General features: G+C 36.5%; 1 protein-coding gene and 1 pseudogene across 1 annotated transcript; both read left to right on the top strand.

Moving 5' to 3' along the window:
• Positions 1-4,067: 4,067 nt before the first annotated feature.
• LOC102591711 (subtilisin-like protease SBT1.7) lies at positions 4,068-7,427 on the top strand (annotated as a pseudogene).
• A 5,959-nt stretch (positions 7,428-13,386) lies between these two features.
• LOC102591389 (subtilisin-like protease SBT1.7) lies at positions 13,387-15,573 on the top strand. The gene has a single exon (XM_006339206.2). It carries the CDS (start codon positions 13,387-13,389, stop codon positions 15,571-15,573), a length of 2,187 nt encoding a protein of 728 aa, XP_006339268.2.
• Positions 15,574-20,909: the final 5,336 nt, after the last annotated feature.

The following is a 20,909-nucleotide window of genomic DNA, read 5'->3' as shown; positions in this document are numbered from 1 at the left end:
ACCTTGGTCCAGTAGAATTCCAGTATCTTGCTTGTTCGGCTCAAGTGCTTCACTCACATTCTCCACATAAAGAGTTGAACTAGAAACTCCCCCCCCCCCCCATAACAAGGTTCGTTCTCATGAAAGGAGACATCTAATGTAATATACAACTTTTTATTTTGAGGATCATAACACCGATATCCTTTCTGGAAGTCTGAATACCCAACAAACACACATCTTTTTACACAGGGATCCAATTTACCTCTTAAGACTTTTGGAATATGGACATAAACTATACATCCAAAAACTCGAGGTTCAAGGTTCGGCAGATGGGCTATCGTGCAAAATGACTTTAGCTTTTGTTGAGGGGTTTGAAAGTCAATAACCCGGGAGGGGGCTCGATTGATAAGATAAATAGCTGACTTTACTGCTTCCCCCCAATAAAAGTGAGGCATGTTCATACCAAAAAGAGAGGCACGAACTACTTCCAAAATTTGTCTATTCTTTCTTTCTGCTAAACCATTTTGTTGCGGTGTATATGTGCATGAAGTATGATGTCGTATCCCCAACTGACTAAGATATTCTTCGAATGAACCATCAATAAACCCCCTAGCATTGTCAGACTGCCAAATTCGAATTTTCCTTTGGTATTGAGTATGCACCATATTATAAAATTCCTTAAATGCTTTAACTGCATCACTCTTCTTGTAAAGTAAAGACACCCATGTCATTCTAGTGCATTCATCGATAAAAGTGATAAAATATCGAGCTTTTGAAATAGAGGGGATCCTTGTTGGACCCCAAATATCAGAATGTATAACAATGAAAGGTTCTGAACATTTATTACAAACTTAGGAAAATAAGGAATTCGATGGCTTTTTGCTAGTTCACAAATATTACATTGGAAATCTGAAACATCTAAATCAACAAACAAACTTGGCCTAAGTGTCTTAAGATAACCAAAAGAGATGTGTCCTAGTCTCCTATGCCATAGCCATATTTTTTCTTTAGCCTTTTCAACTCCACTTGTATGACATGCTTGCCCAAAATTATGCTCTGTATTCTCATCCAACTCCAGATAGTATAGCTTTCCCCGTTTAACACCATAACCAAGAGTCTTTCGGGTCAGAATGTCCTGAAAGATACAAAATAAGGGCCAAAAAGTAACAGTACAGTTAAGAGATGAAGTAATTTGGCTTACAGACAACAAATTGTTTTGGAGTGAAGGCACCACCAAAACAGTTTCAAGAGTCAAAGTACTAGACAATTTAACAGAACCCTCCCCCGTTATATTACAAGTATTTCCACTAGCCGTAAAAATAACTTGTTGCGAGGATGGGTGAATAGTTTGTAACTTATTAGAGTCTCTAGTCATATGATCAGATGCTCCTATGTCAATAATCCATGTATTTTCCTTGGAAGTGACAGAAAAAACATCAACCTTACCAAAGTTACCTGGTTGAGCCACATTGGCCGTAAGTTGTGATTGTTCTCCTTGTATGGCTATCGTTGCTCTGCCAGTCAAGTTCTTTCGTGGTTTTTTTGAAAAATCCACCATTCTGGATATCCAATAATCTCAAAGCAGCGTTGTTTGGTGTGCCCTTTTTCACCACAATGATTGCAAACAAAGTTATTTGTTTTTCCAGATGATGAAATACTTCGACTCTTTTGTGTATCACGTTGAACCACCATGGCTGAACTTTCAGGGACTGGTCTAGAACTTCCCATGATTTGTCTTTGTTGTGCTTCTCTCCTTCAATACGCATAACAGCTTTCCAAATCCAATTTTGGATCTTTTCGCAAAATCTCACCACAAACTTGATCAAATTCCAAATCAAGTCCACTTAGAAATATGTGAACTCGAAGCCTAGCCACCACGGAATGTAACTGTACAATCCCTTCCACTGATCTCTCTTGTGAAGCTGTCCGATGGTCAATTTCCTGAAAAATTGCAATGAGTTCTTTATAATAGGGTAGACAAAGGTCGACTATTCTGCTTGGCGGTGAAAGATTGTTGATTTAGTTCAAACAAGCGAGTCTCATCCAATCCATCATAGAATGTTTTTGAAGTAGCTTCCCATATCTCTTGAGCGGTTGCCAGGCGAATAAATCTTTGCATCAGATGCGGGCTCATTGAATCAATAAGCCAACTTCAAACTTTGTGATTTTCGGTGATCCATGTGCCATACGTTGGATCAGTTGGTGATGGTTTGGTCAATTCGCCGGTAAGATATCCAACTTTGTTTCTTGCTCCAATACGCATCTCCATTAGCTGTGACCATAAAGGATAATTCGTTTCGTCAAGAACTATCCCAGTGGGAAAAGCATAATTGTCCTGTTGGACTATGATTTGCGGTGCAAGGTTATTCGATTGGGTTACGGAAGTGGATGGAACCACAGGATTTAAGTCTGATACCATGTTGAACAAGGTCGCAGGCTTACATAAAGAAATCTGTCGTTCATGTTTTTATTCATTGTACTAATACATGTATTTATACAACAAAGAATAAACCTAGAAATCTATTTTAGGTAGAATTCTATTTTAGGTAGAATACATATAAAAAACAGCAAATAAATATTACTCCCTCCGTTTCACAAAGAGTGGCCTAGTTTGTCTTGGCACGGAGTTTAAGAAAATAAAGAAGACTTTTGAATCTTGTGGCCCTAAATTAAAGTTATGTCAAATGTACAAAATTGCCCTTTAATCTTGTGGTCTTAAACATGCCACGTGGAAAGTTGAAAGTAAAATGTTACCAAAAAGGAAAGGGGCCATTCTTTTTTAAACAGACTAAAAAGGAAAGGAGGCCATTCTTTTTGAAATGGAGGGAGTACTAAAATAAAACTTCCTAGAATTGCAGTCTCTTGTCGTCAATACAAATGTTTCCATTCGACTTCATATATTATACACCATTTAACCCACAGGATGTCCTTTCTTGCTAATTGCCATAATTATTTCCCCACTGAAGCTATATTCCAGTTGCAGCACCCCTTGATTTTAAGACCACCATATTTCTTTCTGACACATACTTTGGTCCACTTTACAAACGCTAGTTTCCTTTTACCATCAGTAGCTCCTCATAAGAACTCTCTGCATTTCTTGTCAATCTCTTTTAGTACGTACACTCTGGGGCAATATGAACACTGCCCCAGAGTACAGCCATTATATTCTGTAATCTCCCAGCATAGGATAGGCGTTTAGAGTAGGCCACTCCAATTCTGCTAGTAATTTTATCTACCATTTTCTGGCAATCCATTTTATTACATTATCTTGAAGTAAGTGGCAGCCCCAACTACTTAATTGGTAGTGAGCCAAGTGAGAATCCCTTTTTAGTTAAGATGCTTTGTTTGACACTTTCTTCCACTCTAGATAAGAATATGTTTGATTTGCGACCAATCTTGTTACCTCACTGAAATGAGCAAGTGCTTTCATAACTCTCGAGACAGAGCTCATATTACTTTGAAAAAATATCATAAGATCATCTTTGCTGTCTCTTGCAATAAGTATAAGTTAGGTTCAACAAATCATTATTCTATTTTCTTAAATTATACCTTATTAAATTTGTTACAAAGAGTTATTTCTTATTGTAAGTCAACTTAACTATATAAAGAAAAAACTCTATACATTGAGTATTTGATAGCTCGGGCCTGGGTGCCTATTTTTGCAAATCAAGATAGTTTTATTACTTCTTTCTCAGATTATCCTTAGCATTTAATAAATCAAGTGAGGTATCGCTATATTTTTTTTTTCTGAATGTTGTCATAGCAAAAACCGTTGGATGAGCAAGTGATTCATTCAGTACTTGACGAGAGTCTCCTCTCAAATTAGCTAGGCCCCTCATATTGATGGAAGCCCTCTGTAAATCCTGACTATACTTTTCTTATTTTCAGTCAACTTAATAACCATCATCATAATTATTTTCTCTATTCAAGTTAATGTTACAGTTAGAATAAGTTAATACGGATTATTTTGCAGAAATCTGAATTCCTGACCATAACAAATTAAATATGATCTAGTCAAGATTATGTTAATTTAAGTTCATTATTATATATGCACATCTTGCTAAATGTAATAATAACCTTAACAAAATATGGATCTGAAATTCATCTCTACCTTTCTCTGCTTTGTCCTGCTTCATTCATCAAAAACATTTGGTGATCATTTCACTAATCAAAGTGATTTAGAAACTTATATAGTACATCTTGAATTTAATAATCAACTTTTCTCAAATTCCAAAGATTTACTTCTCTGGCATCAATCATTTTTGCCTACAAATTCGAATCACTCATCGCGCATTCTATATTCTTATCGTCATGTGTTCAATGGTTTTGTTGCTATGTTGTCATCAGATGAAGTGAGAGAAATGGAAAAGAACCCCGGTTTTGTGACAGCGCGTCCCCAACGAATATTTCAGATGCACACTACACACAGTCCAAGTTTCCTTGGCTTGCACCAGAATGTTGGTTTGTGGAATGCATCAAATTCAGGTAAAGGTGTGATTATTGGTTTATTAGATACTGGAATTGATCCTCAACACCTTCATTTAATGATAATGGAATGCCTAATCAGCCTCTTAAATGGAAAGGCAAATGTGAGTTCAATGTTACAACTAATTGTAACAAGAAGCTTATTGGAGCAAGAAATATTGCGCAGCTGAAGATGCCCCCTTCGGATGATCATGGACACGGGACACATACTTCAAGCACAGCTGCGGGGAACTTTGTGGATGGTGCCAATTTTTTTGGTAATGCTAATGGCACGGCTGTTGGGTTTGCGCCCCAAGCTCATGTGGCCATGTACAGTCTGTTATGTAGATTGTCTAGAATACAATATCCTAGCTGGTCTTTGTGAAAAATGATAAAGTTGATTTTTGGCATATCATAGATTTTTCTAGTATAGTTTCTACAATAGTCTAGTATAGTATCTAGAATAATTATTTTAAAGAAATATCTAGATATTCTAGAGAAGTTGCCTTGATGTAATATCTAGATATTCTAGAGAGTTAGATATTTGTAGTAAAAGATAGAATAGTCTAGATGTCGTAATATCTAGAACCATCCCAAACAAGTATAAATAGGGGTGGCCTTAGTCATTTGTATGTAACCCAAGCAACCTAAGAAAATCCAAATAAAAGAGTCTTTCTTCCATAAACAAGTTCTCCTTTCTAGCTTCCTCTTCCTTAGTTGAATCTTCTGATCTTAGTTAACGATCTTGGGCTAGCAGAAGGGTTCTCCGATTATACTTTTCTTCTGCTATTCTTTACAGTCTTGATGCTGCAATTGGAGACGGTGTGGATGTGATATCCATTTCAATTGGATTAGTAGACTTTCCGCCTTTATATGATGATAATATAGGTATAGGAGCGTATAGTGCGATGAAGAAGGGGATTTTTGTAAGTTGCTCTGCAGGAAATAGAGGACCGGATAGTGGTACTGTGACAAATGGGGCCCCGTGGATTCTCACAGTTGGTGCTAGCACAACAGATAGAAAGATATGCAGTACAGTTTTGGGTAACGGAGCTGAGTATGGAGGCGAATCAGCCTTTCAACCAATGATTTTTTCACGAAAATTGTTACCACTTGTGAATGGTAAGGGTTGTGAATCATTGAATACAAGCAATGCCAAGGGTAAAATAGTGTTGTGTGATACAAGCGGTTACTCGTCTAGAAATGACAAAGGAGGAAGAGTGAAAAATGCCGGTGGTGCTGGCATGATTCTCATGAACGAAAAGTATCGTGGCTCTACAACATTCTCACAATATGATGTCGTTCCCACGACACAGTTAGTTACAACGATGGACAAGAGATTATGAGCTATGTGAAATCAACATCAACACCAGTTGGAACGATATCATTCAAGGGAACGAGAATTGGTGACAAGCACGCGCCAACGGTTGGTTACTTTTCTTCTAGGGGACCATTTATTCCGAGTCAGGGCATACTAAAGCCAGACATTATTGGCCCTGGAGTGAATATCCTTGCAGCGTGGCCAACTCCTATAGGAGGTGAGACAACATCTGCATCTTCATCAGTGACGTTTCACATCCTTTCTGGAACGTCAATGTCTTACCCTCACCTTGCAGGAGTTGCAGCATTTTTAAAGAGCGCACATCCAGATTGGTCTCCAGCTGCAATTAAATCTGCAATAATGACCACAGCTGACCTCGTCAACCTTGGAAACGATCCAATTCAGGACGAGACTCTTGAACCTGCTGATCTACTTACAATTGGATCAGGGCAAGTGAATCCATCAAGAGCAAATGATCCAGGACTCATTTATGACATCCAGCCCGAAGATTACATCCCATACTTATGTGGCTTGAACTATACAGATGATCAAGTCAGTATCATTGTGAAAAAGAAGGTATATTGTACCTCAAGCATACCTCAATCAGAGTTGAACTACCCGTCATTTTCTATTCCTAAGGAATCAAATGTTCAAATGTATACGAGGACTGTGACTAATGTCGGAGAAGCAATTTCAGCTTACACAGTTAAAGTTTCTGGGTTCAAAGGTGTGGAGGTGACTGTTAATCCTAAAATCTTGAAATTTACTTCGTTGAATCAGAATGTATCGTATAATGTAACAGTTAAGTCGTCAGATCTTACAGGACATTCCCAAGGATACATAGTTTGGTCTTCTGATAAGCATTCTGTTAGAAGTCCAATAGAATTATTTCCTCATATCAATGTGATTTAATTGATTGGATTTGTTAAAAGAGATGATTTTTTCATGGAATATTATGAACTGAGTTTCTACTGAGCTCAAGATTCTCAAGAATGAGGAGAAAGATTATGAACATACAGAAGAAGTAAGGAGAATCTCTCATTGAAGAAGAGACAAAACAGTTAGTCTTAGTTGCCATTAGGAGTTCTATATAACTAACTTAACTATCTAATTACATGGGCCATATTGTTGTATTGGGTCACGGTTTACGTGGGGCCTTATACTCACGGTAAGCAGATTGAGCATTCCTAGCTTGGACATAATAACTTCATGTTGTAGTCTGCTTTAACCTTTAGTAAGGATATCAGCGGGCGGATCTTTGGTTGATATATATTCTGTTCTGACTTATCCTTTCTGAATTTTCTCTTATAAAATAACAATCAATGTCAATATGTTTGGTCCTTTCATGGAACACTGGATTGACAGCAATTTGGATTGTTGACTTGCTGTCAGTGTAAATGCATACTGGTAGACTGGTAGTTGTAGCTGCACTCCAAGATCCTTCATTAATCCATTTAACCAAGTTAGGGAAGACACTGTAGTTGCCATGCTTCTGTATTCAGCCTCTGCTGAGCTTCTTGAGATAGTATTTTGCTTCTTTGACTTCCATGAGATACGTGAATCACCTAGTTTTATAATGAAACCTGTAACTGATCTTCTTGTGAAGGAGCATGATGCTCATTCAGCATCACAAAATGCTGAGATTGTTCCTTCCTGTTACTAGACATGAGAATTCCTAAGCCATGTTGTTGTTTGATATACCTGACTATTCTGAAAGCTTCTTCCATGTGAGATCTTTTTGGTTGTGGTAGAAACTGACCAAGTGTTTGTGCAGTATATGCTATGTCAGGTCTTGTTACAGTTAAGTACAACAATTTTAGTTAACGCAGGTCCTTCATTTTGTAAGCTGTATGTAGATCATTTTTTGTTTCTTTGATCAGTTGCAAGTTGTTTCCAGTTACGAGCATATCATCTACATATACCAACACAACTGTGAATCTATTTCCTGTCTTCTTGGTATATAAAGAATGGTCATATTGACTCTGTACAAAGTTGAACCTCAATAGTGCTTCTGCTAACTTTGCATTCTGTCTTGGTGCTTGCTTCAGTCCATATATAGGGATTTCTGAAGTCTGCATACTTGTCTCAATCCCCCCTAACTTTGAAATCCTTGTGGCAAGTTCATGTAAATTTCATCGAATAGATCACCTCGAAGGAAGGCATTGTATACATCCATTTGATGTATGTGCCATCTTCTAGCAGCAGCAATAGCCAAGATAGACCTAACAGTTACCATTTTTACTACTGGGCTGAATGTCTCTTGATAATCTATTCCTTCTTGTTGACCGTAGCCTTTTGTTTCAAGCCTGACCTTGTCCCTATAAAGATTGAGATGAGAAGGATGTCAAAGGATAATCTTATTGAAACTGCCAGCAATCTTAAATACATGAACTACAACTAACCGAAGCTAAACTGTAGGCAATTACTGTAAGCAACTACTCCTAGATATGCTCCACATCACGAGACTTAGTCAATATATAATAAAGCAGTAAATGAGATATATAAAATACTATCCTATGACTTGGCCAAAAGTAAACAAAAACTTAAGATACGTTAATACACCCCCTCAAGTTAGGCATGATGTAACAATGCCTAGCTTGGAAGACATCTAGTAAAGGCTGATTTAGGCAGTGGCTTGATGAAGATATCAGCATGTTGATCACAAGCATGAGTATGAGATACTTGAACTCGATGAGCTTGAACCTGGTCACAGACATGCAAAATCTATAGCAACATGTTTCATATGAGTATGAAACACTAGGTTGTGAGATAAATAAGTAACTCCAACATTGTCATAGTAGATTGTTGGTGTCTTCGGAACGGTGACATATAACTCATGAAGTAAGTTTCGCACCCAAGTGAGTTTTGCAAGTGCATTGACTACTGATTTGTACTCGACCTCGGTGGATGAGCGAGCCACAACATGTTGCTTTTTTTATGACCAACTGACCGGATTTGGTCCAAAGAAAAGAATGTAACCTGAAGTAGAGATTTTGTCATTTGGATCACAAGCCCAGTCCGCATCAGCATACATATACAAATTAGAGTCAGCTGCAAAGGATGCGAAGTCCTAAACTTGCTGTTTCTTTGAGATACCGGAGAACTCTTTTAATTGCTTTCCAATGTCCATCAGTCGGATCATGCATAAATTGTGACGATCTATTGACTGTATAAGAAATGTTAGGCCGAGTGAGTGTCAAATACTGCAATTTGCCAAGGGTGCGCCGCTAGTGCGTAGCATCAGTAGGTGGAGAACCATAAGCTACCCGAAGTGGGACACTGGAACACATGGGAGTAGAAACACCCATACAATCATCCATATCCAGCTCAGAAAGAATGTCCAGTATGTATTTGGATTGAGAAAGAATGAGACCATCAGGGACTTATTTAACGTCAACACCCAAGAAAAGTTCAGATAGCCAAGATCCTTCAATGAAAATTGTTCTGCCACGGAACTGCTGACAAATTTAATCACTGGTGGATGAGTTCCAGTGACTATGATGTCGTCAACATAGACAACCACAAAAATAGTTACAGCCAGATGTTTTCATACAAATAAAGAGGTGTCAGATTTTGTTCTGACAAAGCCCATTTTCAGCAGATGAACACAGTGTTGGGTTCTGAAGGGTGATTAGGGCGTCATGCGGAAGCTTGCAATTTGCAAATCATATAGTTGATAAATCAGATAACAAAAAACTTATACTAAAAATTAAAATATTATTATATCAAAACTAATATAAAGTAAAAACATTGAAACTTTAGAGAGAATAAATCTCTCCATAAATAAGACTCTTAAACGACTACATTGTGGATGTTATTGTTGTTTTGTTAGAAGAAACAAACCTATATTTATAGAGTCCTAAAACCTTTCCTACTAGAAAAGGAGTCCTAAAAGAGAGAATAAACCAAATATAAAATAATATTATATTTTCCTTTCAAGAAAAGTAAAAACATTTATGGTAATGTTTTGTTTTTTCTTTAAGGAAAAATAAATCTTAAATTATGGTAAGAAAATCAGGGCAAAACCCTAACACACAGAACATTATGCCAAGCCTGTGGGGCTTGTTTGAGGCCATAAATAGCCTTCTTCAGTCTGCAAACATGAGTCAAGAATTGGGATTAATAAATCCTTGGGGTTGAGACATAAAAACTTCTTCATCCAATTTGAACTTACAGTGGTCACCAAAGGCATTGGGATTATAATTTCTCTTAGGCCTTGCATTTCCAGCTGTAGAGTACAGAGCTAAAGCGTCTAATTACCATAGCATAGGCCTGATTTACACTTGGAACGGAACGAAGTAGTAGAATATGACTTCTAACTTGACAATAAGACTCAATTAGTCCCACTAGAAACTGATATAATTATTGTCTTTGAAGATAGGTGATAAACTCTTTGGCTCTGTCACAGCTACAACTAGGAGCAGGGATCATAGAGTCAAATTCATCCCACAGATCTTTCATCTTTGTGTAATACTCTGATACTGACTGAGTACCTTGAGTGCAAGTCGTAATCTCCTGATGAATGTTGAATGCCCTAGAACCATCAACCTTTTCCAAACCTTTATTTCAAGTCATCCCAAACAGCCTGTGCATTAGTTGCATACACTACACCTCCAATCAGATTATTAGCCATGACAGTACAACAACATTCACACCTTTCAATTGATGCATGGGCGGAGCCACCTTAGGCAAAGGGTGGTTTGGTGCACACCCTTCTCCGAAAATTATGTGGTGTAAGAGGTTAAATGTTGGATATTATGAGTATATATTTAGTTTTGCACACCCCTAACACAATTGCGAATAAAATTTGCACACACTTTGCAAAATTCCCGACTCCACTACTGCATTGATGTCCTAGACCTTCAGGAAACGAGTCCTTCTTCCAAGTACCATCAACTAGTCCTAATTTGTTCCTCCCAAGTAATGCAATCCTCATAGATCTACTCCACACAACATAGTTCTCATTTCCTTTCAACTGAACGAAATAATTGATGCTCCACTTACATCTGTGGACTATAGATACAACAAATGATTATAATCGATTAGTACTGTTAACTCCAGTTGTAGTAGCACCAATGTTCCCGTTCCTTCTAACTACATAAACTCAGAAATGTTAACAACTTTTGTTAGTACCCTTTTAGTCTACCAACAATTTTATGCATGGAAATTAAATCAGTAGCTATTAATTATGTTTTTCTGTTTTCTCTGTAATAGGTTCTGTAACAGTGTTTTCCTGTAGCAGTTGTTTTCTCTGTAGTAGTAGTTATTAGCAGTTATTAGCAGTAAGGAGGTTATTTTTCCACTTTCTCATTTCAGTAGTAGTGGGAAGTTATTTCCTTGTTATTAGGTGGGTGGTTAATCACCAATGTTGTATTTAAGTTATTTGAATTCAATGGAAAAGGCAAGCAGAAAGTTAGTCAAGTTTTTGAGTACTTCAAACTCAAGAGATCGCAGGTTCTCTCTTAACGAACCAGCACCATAGGTAGAAAAAAGAAAACTTCAGAATTTATCTTGCAGCGTCCCATAACTAGATCCATAACCGGGGACCATAACAACTTGGTATCAGAGCCGAGGTTTATGGGAGACCAAATTCAACATCAACTAGCACAATTAGTGAATTTGTTCCAAGAAGAACGTGCAGCCAATTTAGCCAGACATGAAGCAACAAATGCTCGCTTGGATGCACTAACACAGGATTTAGTAAATTCTAAGGTCGATTCTGATTCAACTGAACATATCAGTCAGAATCGCGGTTGGAAGGGTAAAAACAGAGTGGCAGGGGGGTCAGGATCAGAAACAGGTGGAAGTTTCATCATTCCTCGACATACAAAACTGGATTTCCCACGATTTAATGGCCAAGAGGACCCTTTGGGATGGTTGAACAGGTGTGAACACTTTTTTCGACACCAACAAACACTGGAAGAAGAAAAGGTTGGACTTGCTTCTTTTCATTTGGAGGGCAATGCACAACTTTGGTTTCTTCAATTAGAGACAGATCTGCCTCAACTGTCTTGGGATGACTTCAAACGTCATTGTAACCTTCGTTTTGGGCCACCAATCAGAAGTCAGAAATTGGGAGAATTGGCTAAGCTACGCCAGATCGGGTCTGTGGCAGATTACCAAGAAACATTTGAGCAGTTAATTTCGCGGGCTGGTACACTTACGCAGTCACAAAAAATTGAACTTTATATCAGCGGTCTTACTGATTATATAGCAATTGAGGTTGAGTTGCATAATCCTCCAGATTTGGCTACGGCGATGAGTTTATCCCGACTTTATGAACGCAAGGAACAACCCATTTGTTCGCAATTGTTAGATGCTTGCAAATCAAAGACAGCAGATTTCTCACCTCAACAACATGTTAGATTTGTGAAGAAACTGACCAGATCTGAAATGGAGGAAAGACGACTTAAGGGACTTTGTTTCAACTGTGATGAACCATTCACTCGAGGTCATCAGTGCAAGAAGTTATTCTGGATTGATTTCATTAACGATGAAGAAGAATTACTTTCCACACTTGGCGCTTGAGGACAAGCGCGATTTGAAGAAGGGGAGTAATGTTAGTACCCTTTTAGTCTACCAACAATTTTATGCATGGAAATTAAATCAGTAGCTATTAATTATGTTTTTCTGTTTTCTCTGTAATAGGTTCTGTAACAGTGTTTTCCTGTAGCAGTTGTTTTCTCTGTAGTAGTAGTTATTAGCAGTTATTAGCAGTAAGGAGGTTATTTTTCCACTTTCTCATTTCAGTAGTAGTGGGAAGTTATTTCCTTGTTATTAGGTGGGCGGTTATCCACCAGTGGTGTATTTAAAGTTAGTTGAATTCAATGGAAAGATAAGCAGAAAATTGTTCCAGTTTTTGTGTACTTTAACTAGAGAGATTGCAGGTTCTCTCTTAACAAACAACACCATGGGTCATAGAAAGAAAACATTTCTTCTCAAGATATACACACAAGTTTATGTAACTAAACTTATCACAAACACCTTGCGAGCAGATTTTTTCCAGAATAATCTTTGACTCTACTGGCTCTTTCATGCAATTGAATTAAGCAATTGCTTATATAATGACTAATAAACTGAACACAAATTTGAGCAATTGAATTTAACAATTGAAACTCATCTGATACTGAGAAAATGTAGCCATTGTAGCTGAGATTTGAGAATTCAAGAATAAAATCTCAGCTGATTCCTTCCTGATACTCGCATTGAGAGGCCGACTAATTTAGATTATTATTGCCTAAGAAGCTGGGAAGGCCCTTAAACTTCTAGTCTTCTACAAATCAATTACATTCTTGAAATATGTTTCAGTTTGAAAAAGTTAATAGGGATATATGACGAAAGTCTCCTCGCTAAAAATTAGCAAGGCTCAAATTAGCTAGGCCCCTTGTATCGATGGCAGCCCTCGGTAAATCCTGATTATACTATTATTTTCAGTCAACTTAATAATTATTTTCTCAATTCAAGTTAATGTTTCAGTTAGATTAAGTTAATATGGATAATTTTGCAGAAAGCTGATTCACTGACCATAATAAATTAAATATGATCTAGTCAAGATTATGTTAATTTAACTTCATTATTATATATGCACATCTTGCTAAATGTGATAGTCACCTAAACAAAAGATGGATCTGAAATTCATCTCTACCTTTCTCTGCTTTGTCCTGCTTCATTCATCAAAAACATTTGGTGATCATTTCACTAATCAAAGTGATTTAGAAACTTATATAGTACATCTTGAATTTCCTGATCAACTTTTTTCAAATTCCAAAGATTTACTTCTCTGGCATCAATCATTTTTGCCTACAAATTCGAATCTCTCATCGCACATTCTATATTCTTATCGTCATGTGTTCAATGGTTTTGCTGCTATGTTGTCATCAGACGAAGTGACAGAAATGGAAAAGAAGCCAGGTTTTGTGTCAGCGCGTCCCCAACGAATATTTCAGATGCACACCACACACGCACCAAGTTTCCTTGGCTTGCACCAGAATGTTGGTTTGTGGAATGCATCAAATTCAGGTAAAGGTGTGGTTATTGGTATATTAGATTGTGGAATTGATCCTCATCATCCTTCATTTAATGATAATGGAATGCCTAATCCACCACTTAAATGGAAAGGCAAATGTGAGTTCAATGTTACAACTAATTGTAACAAGAAGCTTATTGGAGCAAGAAATTTTGTGCAACCGGATCTGTCCCCTACAGATGATTATGGACACGGGACACATACTTCAAGCACAGCCGCGGGAAACTTTGTGGATGGTGCCAATTTTTATGGTAATGCTAATGGCACGGCTGTTGGCATTGCGCCCCGAGCCCATGTGGCCATTTACAAAGTCTGTGATGCATTTTATTGTCTAGAATACAAGATTTTAGCTGGTCTTGATGCTGCAATTGAAGACGGTGTGGATGTGATTTCCATTTCAATTGGATTCGGACACTTACGGTCTCCTTTATACGATGATAATATAGCTATTGGCACGTATAGCGCGATGGAGAAGGGGATTTTTGTAAGTTGCTCTGCAGGAAATGGTGGACCGCGTAGTGGTACTGTGGAAAACGGGGCCCCGTGGATTCTCACAGTTGGTGCTAGCACAACAGATAGAAAGATAAGTGCGGTTGCAGTTTTGGGTAACGGAGCTGAGTATGAAGGCGAATCAGCTTTCCAACCAACGAATTTTTCGCAAAAATTGTTACCACTTGTGAATGGTACAAATTGTGAATTGTTCAATACAAGCGATGTCAAGGGTAAAATAGTGTTGTGTGATTCAAGCAGTGACTTGTCTAGAAAAGACATAGCAAGAATAGTGAAAAAAGCCGGTGGTGCTGGCATGATTCTCATGAATGAAAAGTATGCTGGCTCTACAACATTCTCAGAATATGATGCCGTTCCCACGACACAGATTAGTTACAACGATGGACAAGAGATCACAAACTATATGAAATCAACATCAACACCAGTTGCAACGATAACATTCAAGGGAACGAAGATTGGAGACAAGCACGCCCCAACGGTTGCTTACTTTTCTTCTAGGGGACCATGTATGCAGAGTCAGGGCATACTAAAGCCGGACATTATTGGCCCTGGAGTGAATATCCTTGCAGCATGGCCAATCTCTATAGGAGGTGAGACAACATCATTGACGTTTAACATCCTTTCTGGAACGTCGATGTCTTGCCCTCTCCTTGCAGGAGTTGCAGCATTGTTAAAGAGCGCACATCCAGATTGGTCTCCAGCTGCAATTAAATCCGCAATCATGACCACAGCTGATATCATCAACCTTGGAAACGATCCAATTCAGGACGAGACACTTGAACCTGCTGATCTACTTACAATCGGATCAGGACACGTGAATCCATCAAGAGCAAATGATCCAGGACTAATTTATGACGTACAGCCCGAAGATTACATCCCATACTTATGTGGCTTGAATTATACAGATGATCAAGTCAGTGCCATTGTAAGAAAGAAGGTACATTGTACGTCAAGTATACCTCAATCAGAGTTGAACTACCCATCATTTTCAATTCCTAAGGAATCAAATGCTCAAACATATACAAGGACTGTGACTAACATCGGAGAAGCAATTTCAGCTTACACAGTTAAAGTATTTGGGCTCAAAGGCGTCGAGGTGACTGTTCAACCTAAAATCTTGAAATTTACAGCATTGAATCAGAAAGCGTCGTATAATGTAACAGTTAAGTCATTAGATCTTACAGGGCATTCCCAAGGATACATAGTTTGGTCTTCTGATAGGTATTCTGTCAGAAGTCCAATAGATGTATTTCCCCATATCAGTGTGATTTAATTGATTGGATTTGTTATAAGAGATGACTTCTTCATGGAGTATTATTTAGACAAATTTCCATGTTTTCTTATCTGATTCTTTTGGAAAGGGAAATGACCCATTCTAATCTTTCCAATTTTAGACTATTTTAAAAGCCCTTGCCGGATTTATACTCTAATTTATACAAATCTAATATTACCGATCTCCTCTCTCCTTTTCCTAATTCTCTCCTATAATCATTCATATACTTTAAATTTGAATTTCGAAATCTACGTTCTCCCTTCTAATCGTGATTTCACAAATCAAGGTAACCGCTCAAAACATGATTCAACTGTTTTTTCGTTTGTATATGATTTATTTTTGTTGTATTTTGAACAAAAAATTGTCATTAGTTTCCTATTTTCAATTTTTTCAAAAAAAAAATGGAGGATAGAGGGTCAAGAATAACTGATGAAGTTGTTTCTGGTTCATTAGATCGTGAAAAATTTGAAGAATCTCAGATTTTATATTTAAACCCTAATTGTATATAGTAATTTGTATATTTTTTGTTATTATTTATACATATACAAGATTGTGACTGATTACTGTATATACATAACTATGTTGAAGTGTATTTATATATTTTTATATGTAAATCACATATTCATCATATGTATACACACATATACATATATATTGAAGTGTTTTTATATACTAGTTTTCGAACACGTGTGTTGCACGTGTATTCCAAGCTAAGTAATAGTTTATTAAAATAATATTAGAATAAATGTGTGATGAGTTCTATGAACTTTGAAAGGGATAAGTTACCTTTTGTTTGAATTAAACTTCAGAGTCCTTTCATATTCGAATTTAATAGAAATAATTAGTTAAAATTTATAATATCAAAAATAACATGACAATCTATTAAGATCAACGTGCTTCATGTGATGCAACATCACATTAGACAGAGAACTTCAAAGTATGAATTAAGCCTCTAAAATACAAGTTCATCTACAATATATCATCGCATATATAGCAAAAATTATCTATAGTAATTCATGCAATTACACATTCAAGTGTAACCCCAACTAAAGCTTAATAGCATAAAGATACAACTTTACTAATCAACATCACCTGAGGGTAAATTGCCACAAAATGCATTCTTGACAAAATATCGAAACTATTGCTTCATTGTATTGTTGTCTCAAATCTGCAGTTGGCTAGATAGACTTTAATCTTTACATTAGTATGTATATATCAAACAAGTTAAAGAATCTAATTTTCAATTATATGAAATAATTCGAATAACAATATACTTACATGAACTACTGTGTGAATCAAGTGGAACTACACCTTATGCTTTATCCAGAAGTGTTATGAGTATTATATAAGACTTAATAAATTACATGTAAAGCTTTTTAACCGATAAAAATTAAAAGAAGCAGTAACTGTAAAATAATGGGATAAGCTCATATAATTGTACATTAATGGCTCGATAGGTTCATGAACTTTCACGTTAATGTTTTTCCAATTTATTGATTTATTTATTAAAGGTAAATTTATTATTTGGTAGATATTATAAAAAAGTAGTGTTTAGATATGGGTAAAAATGTCTCATTAAGAAGGTGACTTTGATTTATGTATTCATGAATAGGGGAAAACGAACCAACATTACTTTTTTAATAATTATTGAAAACTGAAAAAATATATATACAATTGTTGTAACGTAAGAGAAGATAGAAGTAACATTAAGAATTTGAATAGGCTTTATTAAGTCATTACAAATTAATTATTGTTTGAAATGTAATTAAACATTAATATTGTTAGAAGTTAAATTATTAAAATGATTGTGCTATACTACGGGGTAAAATCGTAATCCAACTTTGAAGGTACCCCATATCAGTGAATATTTAATTTTTAAAAATTACATGAGTATTATTAAACACTATGTTTCAATAAAGGAAGATATTTTGTGTTCCAAAAGTTCATTGTTGAAGATGTTCAATTGTCTTCTAAATTTTCTTTTGGGGGGTGTCATACAATTTAAAGCATACATCCCAAAAGAGGAAATTTGATTGAAGAGTAAAAATATATTGTCTTTAAACTTTGCGTGGACATTCAATTTGATAGATTTATTTAGTTTTTCATTACTTTAGTTTAAGACATTCCATTTATCTAATAGTATAGCTAGATAGATACATATTAAAACCTTGAATATACTTTTTTTCCTTTAAGGCTTGTAGCACCAAGCATGCAATCGCATTTATTCATAAATTTAAGTTATTATTGTATTTCTAAAGAATAAAATAAAATATGGTACATTAAAGGTAATTCATAGATTGCAAGAGAATTTCCTTTCGAAGTTATCGAATAATATCAGAATAAAATGATACTATGTAAGAATATATATAGTGTGCATCTTTTGTTCACCTAGTCACCACAAAGTTCGTAACCATCATAAAGAAAAAATAACATTAGAGTTTTCTGGCTTTTCGACTCTAAGAATAATCATTATGATGGGTATAATAGTATTTCATGCAATATATGTTGTGGACTGACGGCGAAAGGGATAAAACAAACAACATCAAAAAATTATATCTAAAAAGCAAACAAAATTGACCAAATATAAAAGACTAAATATATAATTGATATCTTCTTTTTATAAAGCAAATCGACTTCGATTCTTGAATAATCCACATCACTTCTGCTTCTATTGGAACACAAGATTCCCCTTTTCTGTGGAAAAGGCCCGTATCAATAATTCGGATTTTACGTATGGACAATTTCTCAATATCTTGTTCATTCGCAACAAAATATTTTCTTTTGTGTGTCAGTAAAAAAAAACATGCTTTTTTGGGGGAGAGATACTATTTTCACCAATCGAGTCACAGGTATCTAACATATTCATACCTAACGATTTTCCACAAAGTGGTGACGAAACGTATAACTTGTACAAATCTTTCCATTTTCCAAGTCGATCCGATCCATTCGTTCGTAGAGCTATTTACTCGATCTTTCTTTCATTCAACATCTCTTCAACCTTGAAAAATGACAATAGTTAATGACTACAAAACAAATATCAAATTATACAAGAACCAAAAGAGAAATATCGAAATTAAACAATCAAGAGATACAATAATGATATGTGACTAATTTTTAAAAAATCTCTTACCGTGAAGTTGTTGAGGTGTGTGTATATGTATATAGCAACAATTAGAGTCATGGGGTTCTTCATTATTCCTGTCACTCCCCGAGCCTACACCCTGGACGTGGCTGGCACTCGAAGACCATTGCTGGCCTCAAGCGAACCCTTGGCCTGACTTACTAACTCAGCGGAAGACTTAACTCATCACATACACATTTATGAAGTAACTAGAATGTTATAAAGGAACATTCAACTGGCCATTAAGGCAAACTCAAGTCTTTAACATATGAAATGAAAAGTAAAGACAACTAGATTAACTAACTGTCTGTCTATCTGTCTGACTATCTATGAAGCCTCTAAACAACTGAGATGGATGTCAGGACAGGCCCACGACATCCTAATGTACTAATACTAAAGTTGGAAGCAATGTAAAAGAGTCCTCTAGAATGCAAAGAGGCTCACCAACAGATTCTGAACTGCTCACTGGATCAACGAATGTGTCGGATGCCGATCCTAGTTACTTGTGTTTGCATATAAGACGATGCATGCCAACTGGCATCAGTACATTGAATGTACGAGTATGCGAGTCGGAATGCTAAAACAACATAGGCTTGAAAGAAAATCTGAAGAACGTACCTAGCTCAACTTAACTCAACATAACTAGACTCATTTCAATATAAAGCAATTTAAAAGCAAGTGCAAATATAAGGAAAATTGTTTAAAAACATGATGTCAACTCTGTGTATTTTAGAAATACAATAACAACTCTGTATGTATGCAAAGATACAATATGAACTCTGCTTGTATATGAAAAATACAAATATATCTGATGTATATAAAGATACAAAATAAATGTTGTGCGAGTTTCTCTAACCGACAACCATCTCGTAAGAGCTATTGTGATGATACAACGATCTCTCTCACGCTGCCTGCGCATCCTATACCCTGCCTAAGGTATATGACCTGAATTACTAAGTGGATCCACTAGTCTATGCGAAAAGGGTTCATCTAAAAAGTATGACCCTTTTCTACCCATGATGGCTACATGGTTTAAGGGGGCTGATAATTGTATGAACTCTTCCCCATCGGTGCTCAATACTACTCCCAAAAATGATACTAGCTCTTTATGTTTTAAAAACATACTTCTTCTGTGATTTGAGATTAGTGCTCAAAAACTTAGCTCAACGGCTATCTTGGAAATCAAAGTTTCCCCTCTTGTTTCATTTAGAAAGCGATTACTCTTTTCTGAAAACTAGCCCAAAGGCTCTTTGGAAATCAAGGTTTTCCTTTCTTGTTTAAATATGAAAATATTTTAAATCCTTTGGGAATACATAGTCCCCATATACTTTTGAAGAAATGGACTTCAAACTTAAATCTTTACTCAACTTGAACTTTAAGTCTTAAAACAAAGTTATAACATTTATAAAAGACTTTTGAAAACTTTGATGGACTTCCCTTAACTTGACTCTTGACTTCTCTTGACTTTAATCCTAACTTTCCTTGAATTGGATTATAGATTCAAGGTTCATGATCTCATGTTTATGGATGATTTCATGATGTTTAGATGTACCTTAGAGTGTTGAAATTAACTAGAAAACATAGGTACATTGCTAAGGAACAAGTACAAAAAGGTGGGGTACGGAATGGGGAGAACTGGCGTCCCTGACGCTCTGAGAGGCGCGGGGCGCCAGCCCTCAAACTTCAGAGGACCTGCTGGTGAGCGTTGGCTGGCGCGTATCCCCAAGGGGTGAACTTCAGAGCCCCTTTTGGGACGCGCTGGCTGGCGCGACGCCCCACCCCCTTCCCCAGGTTTTTGACGATTTTTCTTCTCCGTTTTTCAATTCTAAACCCTCTAAACTTCAATGGCTTTTCCCCAAACACTTAGGATCATTTATACCCTCAATATATGATAGATTCAAACCAAAATTTCACCCAAAAACATGAATCAAATCGCAAGAAACTTCAATCAACACAACCCACAAGAATTCAAGATAAACCTTCAACAATGTTCATCAAGAACTCAATTTCTAAACTTTCAAAGACTTAAATTCGTTGAACTAAATCATAATTGGCGCGTGAGTGAACTAACCCAATGCTATGTGATCTCACATACCTTGTAGGGATCCCCCCCGACGAAATCCACAAGCTAACTCGACGATCTTGACGAATATTGAACGTTCTTCTCCTTTCTCCTCTTTTCTCCTCTTCTTTTCTCTTCTCTCAAAACCCTAAC

Source organism: Solanum tuberosum, unplaced genomic scaffold (assembly GCF_000226075.1).
Source record: "Solanum tuberosum cultivar DM 1-3 516 R44 unplaced genomic scaffold, SolTub_3.0 scf00008, whole genome shotgun sequence".
Classification (NCBI taxonomy): domain Eukaryota; kingdom Viridiplantae; phylum Streptophyta; class Magnoliopsida; order Solanales; family Solanaceae; genus Solanum; species Solanum tuberosum.
Note: the sequence above shows the minus strand (reverse complement) of the source record. Positions and strands in the feature narration are given on the sequence as shown.

What these genes read in the sequence shown, in the direction of transcription:
- LOC102591389 (XM_006339206.2), top strand. Translation starts at nt 13,387, where the DNA reads ATGGATCTGAAATTCATCTCTACCTTTCTCTGCTTTGTCCTGCTTCAT.